This window comes from Fusarium odoratissimum (genome assembly GCF_000260195.1).
Source record: "Fusarium odoratissimum NRRL 54006 unplaced genomic scaffold supercont1.14, whole genome shotgun sequence".
Taxonomy (NCBI): Eukaryota; Fungi; Ascomycota; class Sordariomycetes; order Hypocreales; family Nectriaceae; genus Fusarium; species Fusarium odoratissimum.
The window spans coordinates 335,863-351,977 of record NW_022158700.1 but is presented as its reverse complement, the minus strand read 5'-3'; the positions used below and the strand labels follow the sequence as shown (position 1 = coordinate 351,977).

Here is a 16,115-nt window from a genome sequence, read left to right as displayed (position 1 = left end):
AGTATGTAACGAATGTTGTGGATGATGAAGATGAAGATGAATGGAAACGGATGCTGGTGTTCAGTTAGATCGTGCTTGGATGGACTGAGGTATGCTACAACTGGCTCGTAAGGGAAGGAACTGGAAACAGGGTTGATATTTGGCAAGCCCAGTCCTTGAGCAAGAACCTCTGCAGCCAGGTCAGCCGCAACCTATGGAAGTCGCTGACCTCCATAACATCAAGATACAGGTAGGTACTTTCGACCACGACCCTTGGGCATGGTAACTTACAAGCCTTCATAGCCTTCTCAAAGCTTCGCGGTATCTACGTGAAGTCAATCACTGAGTGAGGATATCTAGGGGAGGAAATGAAACTGAAGTCCTAAACTATAAATAACCAAAAATATTTAGGTAAATTCTCATAAGCTTAAGAGGCTATTTGATGATTTTATTTTGGCATATATTCCATTATCAGTCTGTTTTCCTGCACCCTATATCAGGTGCCAAGGCGAAAAGCTCCCAGGCGGGTCCCGCCCTGCATTAGCACTCCCGCACCCCTAGCACCCACTGTAATCCACTGGAGCACTGAGACATCCGCATTTCCCATCAACACGTGTCAAACAACCCGCGATATCTTCATCTTCAACCCCATCACATCCTCCCTCCACCCACAATCGCTCATTTCTCCCCAACCGCCAAAATGTCTCCCTCCCCTGAAAAAGAAAGCCCTCCGGCGCCCTCAATGATCAAAGGCGCTTCCCTCCTAATTATCCTCCAACTCGCCTCCCGTCTCATAACTTTCATTGCCAACCAACTCCTCCTGCGGTATCTCACAGCACCGCTACTAGGCCTATCAACTCAACTCGAGGTATACTACCTCTCAGTTCTCTTCTTCGCACGCGAAAGTCTTCGTGTTGCTATTCAACGACGAGATTCGGGATCGCAGGCTAAAGAGGAGAGTCAAGCTGTGGTGAATCTGGGATATCTCGCTATTGGACTGGGAAGCTTTGTCAGTCTTGGGTTGGGGTGGATGTACCTTGCGTATGCGAATGAGATTACGCTTGCTACGCCGTATTTGGTTGAGTCGCTGCATCTCTATGGGTTTGCGGCTATGGTGGAGTTGTTGTCGGAGCCGTGCTTTGTTCTCATGCAGACGAGGCTGCAGTTTGGGACACGAGCTGCTGCTGAGTCGATTGCTACGTTTTTGAGGTGTATCGTTGTGTTTGGATCTGCTGTTTGGGCATCCAAGCACAATGATATCGGAGTGCTGCCTTTCGCCCTTGGACAGATTACCTATGGTGTCTCACTACTCCTCGTCTACCTCGTCTCAGGATATCGCCTCGCCTCATCAATCGGCTTCTCACTACTCCCCAAAACCATCGCTTCGAAGGATAACCGTTTCTGGGCCTCCATGTTCGACCGATCAACGATCGGTCTCGCAGGAAGCATGATGGCCCAGAGCGTGGTCAAGCACCTCCTCACCCAAGGCGACACATTTCTCATCTCCTTTCTCGCATCAGCCAGCGTCCAAGGCGCATATGCTCTCGCAAACAACTACGGAAGTCTTCTTGCCCGTCTTCTCTTCCAGCCTGTTGAAGAAAGTAGCCGAAGTTACTTCTCTCGCTTGCTGTCATCTGTAACACCTGTCAAACAAGGCGGTAAGCCAGTTCAGGAAGTGACAGAAGCAAAGCAGAATCTGCAAACTCTGCTTCGCCTGTACATCCTTTTGACTTCAATCATCATCAGTCTTGGACCTTTTGCTGCTCCGCCTCTTCTGGCTATTGTGGCAGGCAAGCAGTGGGCTGGCTCAGGGGCAGGTGATGTGCTTGCAGCGTACTGTTTCTACATTCCCTTCATGGGTCTTAACGGTCTCACAGAATCATTCGTGGCGTCAGTTGCTACTGAAGCCGAGGTTCACATCCAATCTGTCTGGATGGGTGCATTCTCAGTCATCTTCGCCACATCAGCCTTCCTCTTCATGAGAATCTACCCTCTCGGTGCTATCGGTCTCGTACTAGCCAACATCATCAATATGGGGTGTCGCATCATCTGGAGCGGAGCATTCATCAAGCGCTTCTTCAAAAGACATGGAACCGACTTCAAGATCAAATCACTTATTCCCGAGAGCACACTCGGTGTCTCAATCGCTACAGCTATCCTTCTCAAGCAACTGAAAGTCGTAGACAACGCAGATCAACCGATCAAATCTCTCGTCAAGATCGCTGGCTCCGCCATTCCATTATTGCTTCTAATGTACGTCTACCAAATTCCCAAAGCAAACTTTTTGAAAACAACATCTAATCATCGCAGCCTGGTCCTCGAGCGCCATTTTATCCTCGAGTGTCTAAACTCGGTCCGCGGTCGCAAAGCCGCAAAACAATAGTGCTCCCCATAATAGTTGTAATTCTCTTAATCAAATGTGATCTTGGTCGACTTGGCGTTCATGTCGACATCCTTGAAGAAAGCGCCGTACATGTCGTGAGTCTTCTTCTTAACGGTGGTACCGAACTTGAGGAGATCTTCAGGCACGGGCTGGTTGGCACCTCGGAGAATGTTGACGAGCCTGAATATGTAAGTATGGATCTATCGCAGAGGGTTTGTGAACTTACGAGCCGGAGTGCGACTTGTCCTCGACAGTAAAGAAGGTGATAGCCTCACCAGTCTTACCAGCACGGCCTGTTCGGCCAATGCGGTGGACGTAATCCTCAATGGTCAAGGGGAACTAGACAAATTAGCGAACGTCGGGTGGCGATTTGGGTTGGACATACTGTAACGTTGATAACGAGCTTAACCTCAGGAATATCAAGACCACGAGCAGCGACATCAGTAGCAACAAGAACAGGAGTAGCTCCAGACTTGAAAGCCTCGAGACTCCTTGTTCGCTGCTCCTGTCGCAGATCACCGTGAATGCCACCAACGCGGATGCCCTTACGGCTCAAGAAGTTCTCAACACGTGTAGCCTCCTTCTTGTACAGGCAGAAGACCAAGATACGGTCGTTCTTCTGCTTACCCTGCTGGTGCTCCTTCAGAAGCTGAAGCAGACGGAACTCCTTCTCTCTGGGCTCAAGAACCTCAACTCGCTGTGTAATTCTTGTGTTGGCTTGCAGCTCAACAGATCCATCGGCTGTTTCCTTACCGCCAGATCCAATGGCGATCTTTACGGGGGTAACCATGAAAGAAGAGGCGAGGGTCTGGACGGATTGAGGCCATGTAGCTGTAAACATGAGTGTCTGGCGCTTCTCGCGGGGAAGGCAAGCACCCAAGATCTGCTTAATATCCTCCTCGAAACCCTTGTCAAGCATACGATCAGCCTCGTCGAGAACGGCGAAAGTAACTTGGCTAAGATCAACGGTTCCATCAGACATGAAGTCCTTAAGACGACCGGGGGTAGCGACAATAATGTCAGCGCCACATCGGAGAAGGTTTCGCTGATCATCCTTGGAAGCACCACCGTACAGACACACACACTTTAGCTTGTTCAGCGCAGCCACGGAAGCCATCTGCTCATAGGTCTGCATGGCAAGTTCTCGTGTAGGCGAAACAATAACGGCCTTGGTGCCCTTGTACTTGATATCAGAAACAGCCTCAACACAGGGAAGAGCGAAAGCCATGGTCTTTCCGGATCCTGTCTCAGCGACACCGATAACATCGCGGCCAGAGAGCGTGAAGGGCCACGAGGCGGACTGAATAGGCGTAGGAGCCTTGTAGTTGGCGAATGGCGAGGGCTTCTTCTCAAGGAGGTTTGTAGCGGGAAGTTGGTGGAATTCCAAAACGGGGCGAAGAGTGACGGTCTCGGTCTTGGGGTCGGTGATGGTGATCTGGTTCTTGGAGAGGAATTCGTCAATCTCGGCTTGAGGAACGTTGGAGAGGCTCATGGTCTGGACGTAAGCGCTGTCGGGAGAAGCGTCGTCAGAAGACTCATAAGAAACCGGGACCTTCTTCTCCTTCTTAGACTTCTTCTCCTTGGGAGCTTCCTCGGCAGCTTCAGTAGTCTCAACAGACTCCTCAGCGGCCTTGGCCTTCTTCGCCTTCTTCTTTTCCTTCTTAGCCTTCTTGCGCTCATCACGCTCAGCCTCAGAATCGCCAGTCTTTCCAGCAGGTGTCTCCTGCTCTTCAGTCTTGCGCTTCTTGTCCTTCTTCTTCTCCTTGCGCTCCTTCTTCAAACGAGCCTTCTCGTCGACGTCGGTGACCTTGGTCTTCTTGGAGGGTCGGTCGACGACGGCGTCCTCGCTGTCAGCGAGGAGATGCTTTGTAGCAGCCATTGTGAAAGATTGTATGTGATATTCGACCGGGGGGGGAAGTTGTACGAATAGCGGTCGAGGGTATCGCAGAATGGCTGGGAACAAATTGCGACGTAAAAATGGGTGGGATGTTTTACAGAGCGAGCGCAAAAAATCTCTTATCGATAAGACAAATCCGTTCGCCTTCCTGTCCAGACCCACTTTCCGTTGTCCCCGGGAAGGTACGTACTCAAATTCCTTTATCGGAGGACCCTGGATTGAACGATAGGTTTCGTCCAAGTCGCTTCACATTCACTATTATGCGTTAACAGCATTTCATGTTGTGATATTGAACTAATAGTTGTACAATTACAATGCTTGGTTTTGTAGTCATCGAGCTGGGCTCACAGTTTAAGCAGTAGGCGACACGTGTGTCCTGCTGTGTCCTCGCTTTTCAACCCTTCAGGTTTAAATATACAACATTTCCAGTCTCATATGCGTAACGATCGTGTATGCTCCCTTCCAAGTCGGTACCCGAATGCTACAGGTGTCATACCTGAAGTGCTGTCACAAGGCCTATCAAAATGCAAACTGCCGTTCGGTTCTGTCAAGTTGGGGATGGAGTTACCTCGATGCCTCACTTACTGGGCGATGTAACAGAGTTGTAATTGGGTCATTCCTGGTTTTCATTTGATCGCCTTATTTATATGGCATTTTGGTTTGTTATATTTATTCCTAGGTAAGTCATGAAGCATTCTTTGCCCTCCTCTTTGCCAAAAGCTTCCTAGTCTCTGTTGGACTACTTCATGATCGCCTTGGGCGCCGGTTGTGAGAGTTTGACTAGTATGTCTGTCTCATTCTTTACGCGACTATGCGAGAGTCTTAACCTGGTGCTGAGCTGAGAGATGGTATACAAGTGTACGCCGGACCCCAGTCACCATGGAGGATGAACTGTGTTCCCCATGTTTCGCATCCGTCTTTCGATGGCTCATGAGACTTGACCATGAATACCAGGAGCGAGCCGCTTTGTTCTCTCACGGGCCGTTCTGATGTCTACGGAGTCGGTATTCGAGCCGCCTTTTACGCACAATGGCTTGGCTCTCTTCTCATAGAATACCTCTCTGAGGAGAACCTCGCAGATTTACGGTTTATCAGTATATTTTCTTCAGCAGCGGCGTCTACATCTCTCGTCATTGGAGTAGCTTACAACTCCCTTCAGCCACTCGACACATACTTCTTGCTTCTTCTAGCTATGGGATTCTTTCTATTTCAGATTCCATTATACATCTGGCGTATTCTCACGAGGCGTCAAGCCCACCTTGACCCGTTTCAACTCTCAAAGGAGAGCCATGGACATTTCTACCATCTCATGAGTCTTACGGTACTCTCAGCTAACGTGTCAATTGGAACATGGTACTTCACATCCTTTCTACCGCACCTCGCCTGTGATTGCCGTGACGTGATATTTCTACTTGGCAAGGTCGATCTGGAAAGTCAGGGATATATCATAGCTGGCTCGATATTCTTCATTGGGATTCTTGTCAGCATTGGCGGGTTTATCTTTTTGAACGCTTGTTGCATTATCACCAAGTCGAGTTCGCAACATAGGAGAGCGAGGTGAGATCGTTCCAAGCTACTCAACTGCACGACTGAACATATTCAGGTCGAGAAATATTTGGCGACTCAGGATACTCCGCGCAATATCTGGCTTCATAATCTTTACACTTTTGGTTCTCTCGATCGAACTTCCTATACAGTGGAACCACATCCAAGGCGTTTACGAATTGACTACCGTCGCACAATTACTGCCCCTTATGCTCACCATTGGAATATTTCTACGATCTTGGGCTATTTATGCCAGCGGAGCTAACGATACGTCGGGAGGACGAAGGCGTCGCAGACCTCCTTCAACTTCCACTTCATCGACATCAAATTCTAGATCGACATCAACCACATCAAGTGGCAATTCGTCCCAAGTCATGGGCTATTATTATACGTACCCTGCTTACCACAATGATGAGGAAGATCCCCAGTACGACTACGATGACTATTATAACGATTACAATGATTATTACAATAACTACTACAACTATTCAAATACAACAGAGAATGATCAAGCCCAGATTCAGTGGCCTCAAGGAGTTCATTTCTCACGTTGGTAAACTGTCAAGAAATAAACCTCTTATCACCACTCATTGCTATAAATCAAGGTGAACCTCGGTGACTCGGTGAACCCCGCCGCACAGACCCCTGGGACCCCTTCCACCCCGCAACCGCAAGTAAACAAAACCACCAATTCCCAAACTCAACCCGTCACAACCGCCCGCAGATACCCTTCATTCCGATTGATTTCTCAGTAGCGCCGAAAATGTCGTCAAAGGAAGCTTCCAAGAGTAAGGACAAGGATAAGTCCAAGGTCCATAAGCTCTCTCTCAAGGGCAGCGCTCGTCTTGTCGCTGAATTCGTACGTTGAACAAAGCTGATTTCCTACTTGGGCGAGAGTTTGCTAACTGTTGGGTTTACAGTTCCAATATTCTATCCACAGCATTCTGTACGCAAACCTACGCTTTATCGGTCGATGGATCTTGTTAACGATATGATAGCTTCCAACGAGGTGTCTATCCTGCCGAGGACTTTACAGTGTATGTACATTGCGACCGATTCTCTCGAGCATCAACTGACAACCTCCAGCGTCAAGAAATATGGCCTCAACATGCTGGGTAAGTCCATCATCCTTCCCCCCACAACGACCGTTTGCGAATCTTGCGACTCACAAAGTACAGTCTCGGCCGATGATCAAGTAAAAGCCTACATTAAAAAGATCATGTCCCAGCTTGACAAATGGATGGTCGGCGGCAAGATCTCCAAGCTTGTCATCGTCATTACAGATAAAGACACAGGCGAGCACGTCGAGCGCTGGCAATTCGACGTACGTCTTCCATCCTCTCTACCTGTACAAGCTCTCTAACCAAGATAGGTTCAAATCTTCCAACCCGTCAAGAAATCCAAGTCCTCCAAATCCGCCTCCAAAGACCAAGAAAACGCCGCTCCCGCTGGTTCCGCGCCCACAGCCCCCGAAAAGACAGAAACAGAGATCCAGGCCGAAATCGCAGCTATTTTCCGCCAAATCACTGCATCTGTTACGTTCCTACCTCAACTCAGCGGCGATTGCACATTTAACGTCCTCGTTTACGCTGATGCGGATAGTGAGGTCCCTGTTGAGTGGGGTGACTCGGATGCGAAGGAGATTGAGAACGGAGAAAAGGTACAACTGAGGGGCTTCAGCACGGCGAATCACCGTGTTGATACTTTGGTCAGCTATCGATTTACCGATTAAGCTGGAGGATTTCGAGTGTATAATGGAGGGAAAGAGATGGATGAGTTGCTTTTGGTGGATTTCGGCATAACTCAAGAATGATTTATCTTGAGAGGCGTTACAAGGCGCCTTGGGGACTTGGTTTGTCCATACTCAATATTCAACGGTCATGATGGATTTGTACGATACGTATCAGGATATTTTGTTATCTAATCTTCGCAGACATAATATCCCAGTCACTTCTACATGACGTGTCTCATCTGCTTTTCTAATGCCCGGATACCAAATCATGGCAGCGTGAACCATAGCTGCCATCGCCCCTTCAACCTCGCGCCATTCACCGTCTCATGCAACCAGCCTATCTTCAAATTCAACTGCGCCTCACCCATTGCTATACAGTCGATAGCCTCGACTAGACTCGCTTGAAAAAGTACACATACGCAAACTTGCGCATCTCATCGACATCGTGAGCTTCAACAACCTTCTCATCGTTGAAGAGCACCCAAGTGGGGACATTAGCATCTCCCAAAGCCTTTCGGATGAAGGCAACGTAATGTCTATAAGTAGTTAGCATGTCTCCATGTTTATCTTGTACGAAGAATTCTTACCCAGCATGGATACTTGTGCCCTTGTGGCACACGATTGATCGAAGTTGGAAAGTAGCGGGCAATTCAGCACTTCCGGCAGGTTCCTTAGGAGCAGCTGCTTCGGCGGGAGCATCATCATCAAATGTTCCTTGGTCGTCAGGATGGCTGAACAGCCACTCAACAGCCCGCTCAACATCACCACCTGTCTCCTTCAATGCCTTCTTGGCCTGAGGGGCACCGAAGCCCATAGCTCCGAGCATCTCGATTTTCTCAGGGTCGGCGGTGTTGGCGCCACCACTTTGAGCACCAAGATCAAGGGGCGCATCAATGTCAGGGTCCTCCATGTGTCCGAACAACCATTCCATCGCGGCGTTGGCGTCAGAGTTTCCGGTAGCGTGAAGAGCACGCTCGCAACGGTTGCGAGGGAAGCCCATGGCTTCGAGCTGAGCGAGGGCGGCAGCATCGGGTTCGAAAGCGGGAGCTTTGACCTCAGGCTCGTCTGGCAGTTGTTCCTCTCCGGGCTGCAGTCCCCTGGATAGATATTCGTCCAAGTTGAAGGGCTCGTCCGGTACAAGGACAGGAACATCAACCTTGATAGGAACCCAATTGACCACAGTCATCTTTCGTGCGTTGACAACCAGGGTATCTGGGAATGTCTTGAACAAGGATCGCTTGGTGAAGCCATCCTTGCTTCCGCAAGCAGAGCAAGTCAGCTCAACCTTCTCGGCTCCTGTGAAGTTATCGAGACATTCCTTGAGCGACACAGGCTTGTAAGCATCTGGGCCCTCCGAACCCTCCTCCCGAGGTAGCTTTTCTAGGGGAACGTCGATGAAAATGTTGTCTTGCTCGTTGCTGCTGTACCGCACCTTGTGGCAACCCAAACATTGGAGTCTTTGCTCGAGAACAAATCGGAAGGGTTGTGTAGGGTCCTTTCCATCGGGGTGGGGAGATCGAGTGATGAGCTTGAACAGGTGCTGAAGGAATTCGAGGGCATCCTGCTGTCGCATTGTAGAAAACTCTTCATGTCCTCGGCCGATGAGGTGCTTGAGCATGGCTGGCGCAAGACCCTTCTGGTGTGTGATACCCTCTCCAGCGACATCAGCGTCAGGTTTAGAGTATCGCCCAGACAAAAGTCCATCGGCTGTCTTTCGGAGCTGAGTCTCGATATCAGCAGCTGGTTCGGGAACAATGGGCAGGTCGTCATTGGGTCGGAAATATCTGTCCTGGAATGACGGCATGTCAAACAGGCACTGGATAATACTGGCCAGGTAGCAGCTGTTTCCAAGGTTCTTCAGACCAGTGAGACCGGGTCCAAACAAGGGCTTGAGCTCCTTCCCGTCTTCCGTTGTCATGCTAAAGTCCCACTTGAGATTCTGTTCGATCTGCATCTCAGTCAAGCTCTTTTCCGTCTTCTGGCGCTCCGCCAATACGATGCCCCAGTGGTTCAGGTGTTCGCCCAGATTGTCGTCGACTCGTTCATCGTCACATTTGTAGCAGTAGATATCGGCGGTTCCCTCGGGTGTGATAGATCCAAGCTTCACAGCAACTCCATGACCGGACTCGTTGGCGTGAGCAAGAGCATGCGAATTTCCGTCTACGCCACCCATCTGCTTACGGCCACATCCTAGGTTGCCACACTCAATACACAGCCAAAGGTTCTCTGCTAGGTCGCAAGCGTAGCAATGGCTCAGATCGTTTTGCTCGATCTTCTTAGCAGGCGCTTGCTGTAGCATCAAGATATGCTCGCAGCTGGTCAGCTCCTGTTCCCATGCCTTAACCTCTTCCTTTCGAGAAAATGTGTTCGCCTTGAGAATACCGTCGACCATAGGTGCGAGCTTGGGATGTGTTCGGTCGAGTTCGGTGTTACAGTCGAGGCACTTGACAGTCAGCGCTGTATCATATCGGTCCTCCTCAGTTTCAGCAGCGATAGCTAGCTTGGACATCTTGGTGGGTGGTTCGTCTCGTTCGACAATCTTTCTTGTGCGGCGGATGTTGAGAGCGAGTGGATGCTGGGTCAGCGCATAGTGAAGTCTATCATGGTTACGGTCGCCAGCGCATCCTCCGTTGAAGCACTGAAGGCAGACATCGAGTCCAGCAGGATCATCCTATCCGACTTGGTCAGCAAGCTAAGCTTTAAGGATTTCAAGGGCTTGGCGTTCAGCAAGTGGGAGTCTTACGATGGAGTCGAAACATTGAGTACAGTCTTCGCGATAGACGGACTGAGAAGGGTTAGGGGGTGTCAGCCCTACAGTATAGTTAGTCTACAAAGTTCTAACGAGGTCGACCACGAGCTTGTCGCAACTATCATGACTGGTGGTCGATCAAATGGCGGGGTCAATTTTGAAGATTCACGTACCGATCAAGTCGAGATGCTGGCAAGCCATGATGGGCAAAATTTGCTTTTGTTTCCTCTTTTTACAAGTCAAGGTTATCAGGACAAGGAAATGAGAAGATTTAGGTGATATGTGTAGAAGGTTGATGTGGAATCAAGCTCGAGCTGAAATCAGCACTGGAGTTGGAAGCTTCAGGTGCTTTAGTGACAGGCGGCACACGTCACTGGAGCTTAGGTTGCCTGGGGAAGGCGGCGGGGCATTCCATCAGCCACTCACCATATTCGTTAGGTGGCGCTGTGGCGTCCTTTCTTTGATGATTCCATTCAATACTTGTGATGATTCCACATAGGCAGTTGTAATTGTCTTGGAGTCTTGGCTGATTGGCGTCTGTTGTGATCTTTTGTCTCGGAAAACAGAATTTCAACCGGTCAAAATGCTGCATTCAGTAGAGGTATTTCCTGATTGGTACTGGCTACCTGTCAAGCTTGAAGCGCCTTGCATGTCTCGAAACCTCAACATGGCAGGCAGCCTGACGTTGTACAACATGGTTTCGACTTAGGTGTTAAGACTGCAGGTTTTAGGCTTAAGACTGAACATTCCCACCACCTGGGATTATCGGAGGGCAGGGCTTGTAAGGCATGCATTTATTCGTATGGTAACACAGCAAATAGCCTACCCTGAAGTCACTGATTGAGCTACGTCTAACAAGCACCAGGCACAGAATTCACCAATAGTTCGCTTTGTTAACTCTGTATTGCTAAAAGCCATGGGATTGGATTTCATTAGATTCAAGTTTACGTGAGATTCGAAGGCTGATGAACACTATATCATCCTATAAAGCGCTGTGCCATTACGGCAAGGGGAGGCAAAATAGCTTACGGTCTCTACCTATTCTGACTGACAAAAGGACCTGAGTGCCGTAGTACCTAATATGGCTTTATTCTCATTCAACCCAGTTATTCTTATCATCTAGGAAGGCTTACCTTGGAGGTCAGAAGTTTTCCTTCTCATTGAGGCACGGTTATAACTTCCTCAAAGAAGCAAATATAGCAGATCTTATTCAGTAAAGACAGGCTCAACAGCTCACTCTTTCCCTCATCGCAAAAGCAGCCACCAGCACAATTGACACATAGCAAGATGTTGAGCGTTGGCCTTGTGGTTTCCTAGACCATCAAGATTACCTAATCTCGAGCTTAGGGAAGTTATATCAAAGCTTCGTCTTGTTGAAGATTTGGCCCTGTCGTTTCCTTCACATACCACCAGTTTGCAACGACGTGATGTCCTGTTCTGAAAGTGGGAATTGCCAACAGCCGTGGAGCACATAGCCTGCCCATTCATAGAGAGGCGCTTCCTTCATCTCGTCCATCGCATCGGCGGCTTGCTGCATCGCTTTGGCAAGATTCACTATGAGGCTGCCACCGGCTTTTGATGTATTGCCATCCGTGGAAGTGCTCTGTTTAAGAAACGAATCGAAGAAGACTTTAGCAAACCTCGACCCGTGTGTGTCTTGGATTCTCCACAAGGTTGACACAGTCGAGCTGGCCCCGGAACACATTAGTGCAGGGACGAGCCCCATGACCTCATCTCCAAGCTGTACATCCATAACACCACCTTGGCACGCTATCATGTTAATGTGTGTGCCTGGAGAGACCTGGATATCGAAGAATTCTCGGGCTGTGACGCTCTCAACCGGGCGTTGCCCCTTGGGTTGCGCACACGACATGGGGAGCTCGACCTTGTGATCCAACGGGTCTTTCGATTCCCAGCCGCAGTGAGTGTGCAGATGAAGCAGACGAGACTGACCAGCCGCGTCCAGGAAGAGCTTCTTGGAGGCGGTCCGGTCGATCATTGGATCCGTGCGGAATCGACGAGCCAGCGTCTGGATACTGGTTCTCCCTGCCTTATGGTACACGGATTCGGATTCCGCGATGCCCGATATGAATCTGGCGTTGATTCGCGCAGGCAATGGTCGTGCCAGATCCGTGGCCGCGAAGCATGAGCGCAGAAGTGACTGGCTGTGTGTATAGACGACGGGATTCCGGTGGATCAGCGCCTCATATCCTTTGATCGCAAGTGCATGGAGCGGAAGCCGGTGGAGAGAAGAGGATGGACACAGGACAATCAGCTCACCGGGCTTGACACGGCGGGCAAGCGGCGCAATGAGGCCACCTAGCATGCTGTCGAATGCTTTTCGTGCCTCTTTCGTGTTGAGATTCTCCTCTGGCATGTCTTCGAACTTTTCTGGGGTAAGATATGTTTTCTGCCAAGTAATCACATCTCCTACTTTCGTAGTCAGCACATCCATGGTTGGTTTTATATTCAAGTTTCGTTTGGATCGCTCCTTAACTGTGAGCAGCAACAGTCTACCGGTGTCGCCGGTGAAATACGGAGGGAGGTAGAACCAGTCAACCAGGACAATGGGTGTACCACTCTGGGCTTTGATCCTGGCCACATCAGACAAGTCGAACGGCTGCGCCTCTCTCAAGTCGAGGAGTTGCCTCATCAAGTCGTGCGTCTCTCTCATGGTTCGACGATACGTGTCCAGCTGCCGACGCAGATTGAACTTGGCCATCCCCTGAGCCTCCTTGATACGCTGTTCCATCGCCCGCATCTCCTCGTAACCGCGTGCAGCGTCAGGACACGCCTTGATCTTACTCACCAGCTCGGGTGGATCAGAGATACGCACCCCGATGGTCCGCGCCAGTGAGCGTGCTTTGTACTTCTGCACCCACTGCCACACCTTTGTGATAGTCTCATCAGACGGCTCACCTGGGGCTGCGAGGAGCAATTCGATGGCTGTGAGGATTGTGAATGCATTGGCATTGGACGCGGTGATGCTCTGCCGGTGTGTGATGCCTTCTAGACCTGAACTTGAGGAGGCATGAAGCTCGCTCAACGAAAATATTTCATCGGCCTCTTCGGCCTGACTGATTCCTCTGTTGCGGATGTCGTGGACTTCTGCCTCGGCAAAGACTGAGAGAAAAGCACTATCGTTCTCTGCCTTTTTAGGCCCATTATCTACTATTCCACCTCTGGTATTGCTGGAGCTCGCTGCTTGCTGCTCCAATTGCCTTATTCGTCTGATCATGAACATGCAAATTTGCGCTCCAGATCGTTGGTGAAGAGCAACCCGAACCAGGTCTTTGTTTCGACGATACTCAGCCAGAGCACGGTCGTTGTATGCTTGAGCATTTGATAATCGTTCTCCCGATTCAGCGCTGGTGAAATCCGCCGAGTAATCTAGCGGCGCCATGTATGTGAGTGCCATTTGGCCTAGCCAACTGCCCTTGCTACCTGGAAACTTGTCCCGGATGATCTGGGGGAGGCTTTCTTCGAGCTCGAGTAGACTCTGGAGCTCAGAGAGGCGTGGGTCCCAGAGCTTAAGATCAGAAAAGTGCATCTGCCTCCCGAACCTAAGCATGACCAAACAGAACAGTCGACGGTTCTTTTGATGCACAGGGGGTTTACCGAGCCATGCACAGAGACGCACGTACCGTTCTTCTGCGAGCTCATTGATATCGACGGCTTTGGGTAAGACAATAGCTTTCAATGCGGCTTCTGTCATCTCTTTGAACTCTTCAAGGGCAGAGTTCCCAGTGGTGATGTCTTCAAGCAGCCACTTCAGTACCAGCTGAATGGACATTTCTTGCATTTTTGCCTGGTCTCCAATGGCATCGCTCCAGCCCCAATAGAATGTCTCCTCCCCATCATCGTCCTGAACCTGATTCTGGGGATCTGGCTGTACAGAAGAAGTGGTGCTCCTTCTCGTTGGAGCGCGGTAACCCTGTCTCGTATGCATCCAATTTCCTACCGATGGCGAGGATGTCTCCAATCGAATGGCCTCCTCGTCCACCCTGCCAGCCTCATCCAGTCGACGAAGACTTCGCAGGAGTGATGCCTGACTCCTACGGAGCAACGCCCGCACCACTGGGGCGTCGAAATGCTGATACTCCTTAAAGAAGGCATCAACCCAGTCGAGAGCCTTGTCGCGATCAATAAGGCTCGCGAGGGCAACGGAGATGAGGTCAACATGATGGTGCACCAGATCGCAAATATCCTCCGATACCGTCTGGTCATACGTATCGAGGCGCTTCTGCACGTCGAAATACGTGGTTCTGAACAATTCCATTCCAGTGACCTCGTAATATTTCCTGGACAGATCTGCAGCAGCCGCTAAGCAATAGCCAGTCTTTGTGCCGTCAACAGCCTCCATGTGAGCGGCCAGCTCCTCTGTTCGCTCTAATTTGTCGATAGGGTCGTCGATGCATGACAGCCTCTCGTACGCCATTGCTTGCATATGCGGTGTGGCCTCCTTGTTTCTGATACCAAAGTCACCGCAGAACCTCTGGAAAGCCGCCGCAGATTTGTCGAATTCCTCAGCGGCGCTTTCTTGCGCTTGTAGCTGAATATGTGTGGTCGCCCACTGAAGGCGAACCACCGCTTCGATATAGTCCCGACCCCGACTCAAAGGGATGCTTGCTACAGCCTCCAGAAACTCGTTAACCACAGGGCCTCGGTCTTCTGGTGGCGTACGATTCAGCTCCACGCGGAACAAGGCATTGGCCTCGTTGAACATGCCTCGCTGCGTCAGAGAGCGCCGCAGTAGTTGCAACCCACCCCAAGGTATCTTTCCACCTGAAGCGTCTGTCCTGTCATGTAACGGGATGTGCTCTGCCTCTGGGTTATTGTATCCCGAACAGAGCCTGGTGAACAGGCTCGCGATGACATATCGGCGAATGCAGCCTGCCTAAGCACGATGTTAGATCGGTCACCATATCAAGTTTGGGGTTTTTGGGACAGATGCCGTACCTGAATGTCAGTATAATCCGCTACAGGTACTCCAGCAAGCCAATGCTGTGTCCTTTCAATCTCTATAGCTGACGACGTCACATCACCTTGATGTCTCGTCCCGAGCATGGCCCACGTCAAAAGCATGAGTCGATGTTCAGGTGATTCGAGGCCTTCTTTGGCCTCTCGCAGCTGTAAAAGCTTTGAGTTTAGGATGCGCCATGCCCGGCCCCATTTGCCCGCCTCCAACTCGAGGTCAGCGTGCTCAATGGCGACAACCGGAACTGCTGCAAAAGACTTGAGCTCATTGTCAAATATTGCTCTGGCTTCGTTTGCGAGCCCTGACATTTTGAGCCAGATGGCACGCTCGAGCCGTTTAACAGCCTCTAGGGGCAATGAGCTGTACAGAGATGTATGTATCCCCCAGTAGTGAGGAGATATTGACATCTCACTCATTTGTTCCAATGGTACATCCATTTTGAAGTTTTGAGTATTGAATAATAATAGAAACGCTTGAGTTGGATTAGAGCAAGTGAGAACAGTCCCTGAGTGTATGAGACAAGGATAGAGATAACGCTTTGAGTATTTGGAAATGTTGTGTCGTTTCTTATAACAAGGCCCTACCAATCTTATCATATTATCCCTTCCGTATTTTCTCCCCTCCTCTTTTACTCTTCGGCCTCGCAGCCTTGTCTAACATGCGCTTTTTTCAGCTCGTTTCAGCTCCTTTCGAATTTGGGAGTTGAGGGGAAGTCACAAGGATCCTATTGGACCGTATCAGTCAATAGCGTCCAGTGTGCTGCGCGAGATAAAGCAATAAATGTGCGTGACAAGGATGTCTAGGACGACTTAAATTTCAGAAGATGCATTGCAACACCTGTTACGCGCCGGT

The 16,115-nt window shown here is 50.1% G+C and overlaps 6 protein-coding genes across 9 annotated transcripts; 3 read left to right on the top strand and 3 right to left on the bottom strand.

Moving 5' to 3' along the window:
• The first annotated feature begins 590 nt into the window (after nt 1–590).
• On the top strand, nt 591–2,907 carry FOIG_08942 (oligosaccharidyl-lipid flippase). Its single transcript, XM_031209100.1, has 2 exons — nt 591–2,232; nt 2,290–2,907. The coding sequence occupies exons 1-2, from the start codon at nt 680–682 to the stop codon at nt 2,360–2,362; spliced, it is 1,626 nt and encodes a 541-aa protein (XP_031061137.1). The 5' UTR covers nt 591–679; the 3' UTR covers nt 2,363–2,907.
• FOIG_08941 (ATP-dependent RNA helicase DBP3) lies at nt 598–4,371 on the bottom strand. Its single transcript, XM_031209099.1, has 3 exons — nt 2,748–4,371; nt 2,589–2,701; nt 598–2,542 (listed from the first exon to the last, which is right to left on the bottom strand). Exons 1-3 carry the CDS (start codon nt 4,239–4,241, stop codon nt 2,389–2,391), a joined length of 1,761 nt encoding a protein of 586 aa, XP_031061136.1. The 5' UTR covers nt 4,242–4,371; the 3' UTR covers nt 598–2,388.
• A 144-nt stretch (nt 4,372–4,515) lies between these two features.
• On the top strand, nt 4,516–6,443 carry FOIG_08940 (uncharacterized protein). Its single transcript, XM_031209098.1, has 3 exons — nt 4,516–4,938; nt 5,117–5,816; nt 5,863–6,443. Exons 2-3 carry the CDS (start codon nt 5,203–5,205, stop codon nt 6,359–6,361), a joined length of 1,113 nt encoding a protein of 370 aa, XP_031061135.1. The 5' UTR covers nt 4,516–4,938; nt 5,117–5,202; the 3' UTR covers nt 6,362–6,443.
• Nucleotides 6,444–6,567: 124 nt separating this feature from the next.
• Nucleotides 6,568–7,536, top strand: FOIG_08939 (mitotic spindle assembly checkpoint protein MAD2; the record flags this gene model as incomplete). The annotated part of the gene is made up of 6 exons (XM_031209097.1): nt 6,568–6,663; nt 6,725–6,750; nt 6,803–6,841; nt 6,891–6,919; nt 6,983–7,128; nt 7,177–7,536. 6 exons carry the CDS (start codon nt 6,568–6,570, stop codon nt 7,534–7,536), a joined length of 696 nt encoding a protein of 231 aa, XP_031061134.1.
• A 111-nt stretch (nt 7,537–7,647) lies between these two features.
• On the bottom strand, nt 7,648–10,795 carry FOIG_08938 (ubiquitin thiolesterase). 2 transcript variants are annotated; one of them, XM_031209095.1, is made up of 4 exons: nt 10,459–10,795; nt 10,280–10,347; nt 8,124–10,207; nt 7,648–8,072 (listed from the first exon to the last, which is right to left on the bottom strand). In XM_031209095.1, exons 1-4 carry the CDS (start codon nt 10,484–10,486, stop codon nt 7,928–7,930), a joined length of 2,325 nt encoding a protein of 774 aa, XP_031061132.1. In that variant the 5' UTR covers nt 10,487–10,795; the 3' UTR covers nt 7,648–7,927. The 2 variants fall into 2 exon arrangements, with proteins under 2 accessions (XP_031061132.1, XP_031061133.1); XM_031209096.1 differs by having other exon boundaries at nt 7,648–10,207.
• A 387-nt stretch (nt 10,796–11,182) lies between these two features.
• Nucleotides 11,183–16,050, bottom strand: FOIG_08937 (uncharacterized protein). Of its 3 annotated transcripts, XM_031209093.1 has the most exons (3): nt 15,245–16,050; nt 11,419–15,182; nt 11,183–11,361 (listed from the first exon to the last, which is right to left on the bottom strand). In XM_031209093.1, the coding sequence occupies exons 1-2, from the start codon at nt 15,857–15,859 to the stop codon at nt 11,685–11,687; spliced, it is 4,113 nt and encodes a 1,370-aa protein (XP_031061130.1). In that variant the 5' UTR covers nt 15,860–16,050; the 3' UTR covers nt 11,183–11,361; nt 11,419–11,684. The 3 variants fall into 3 exon arrangements, with proteins under 3 accessions (XP_031061130.1, XP_031061129.1, XP_031061131.1); XM_031209092.1 differs by having other exon boundaries at nt 11,183–15,182; XM_031209094.1 differs by lacking the exon at nt 15,245–16,050 and having other exon boundaries at nt 11,419–15,205.
• Nucleotides 16,051–16,115: the final 65 nt, after the last annotated feature.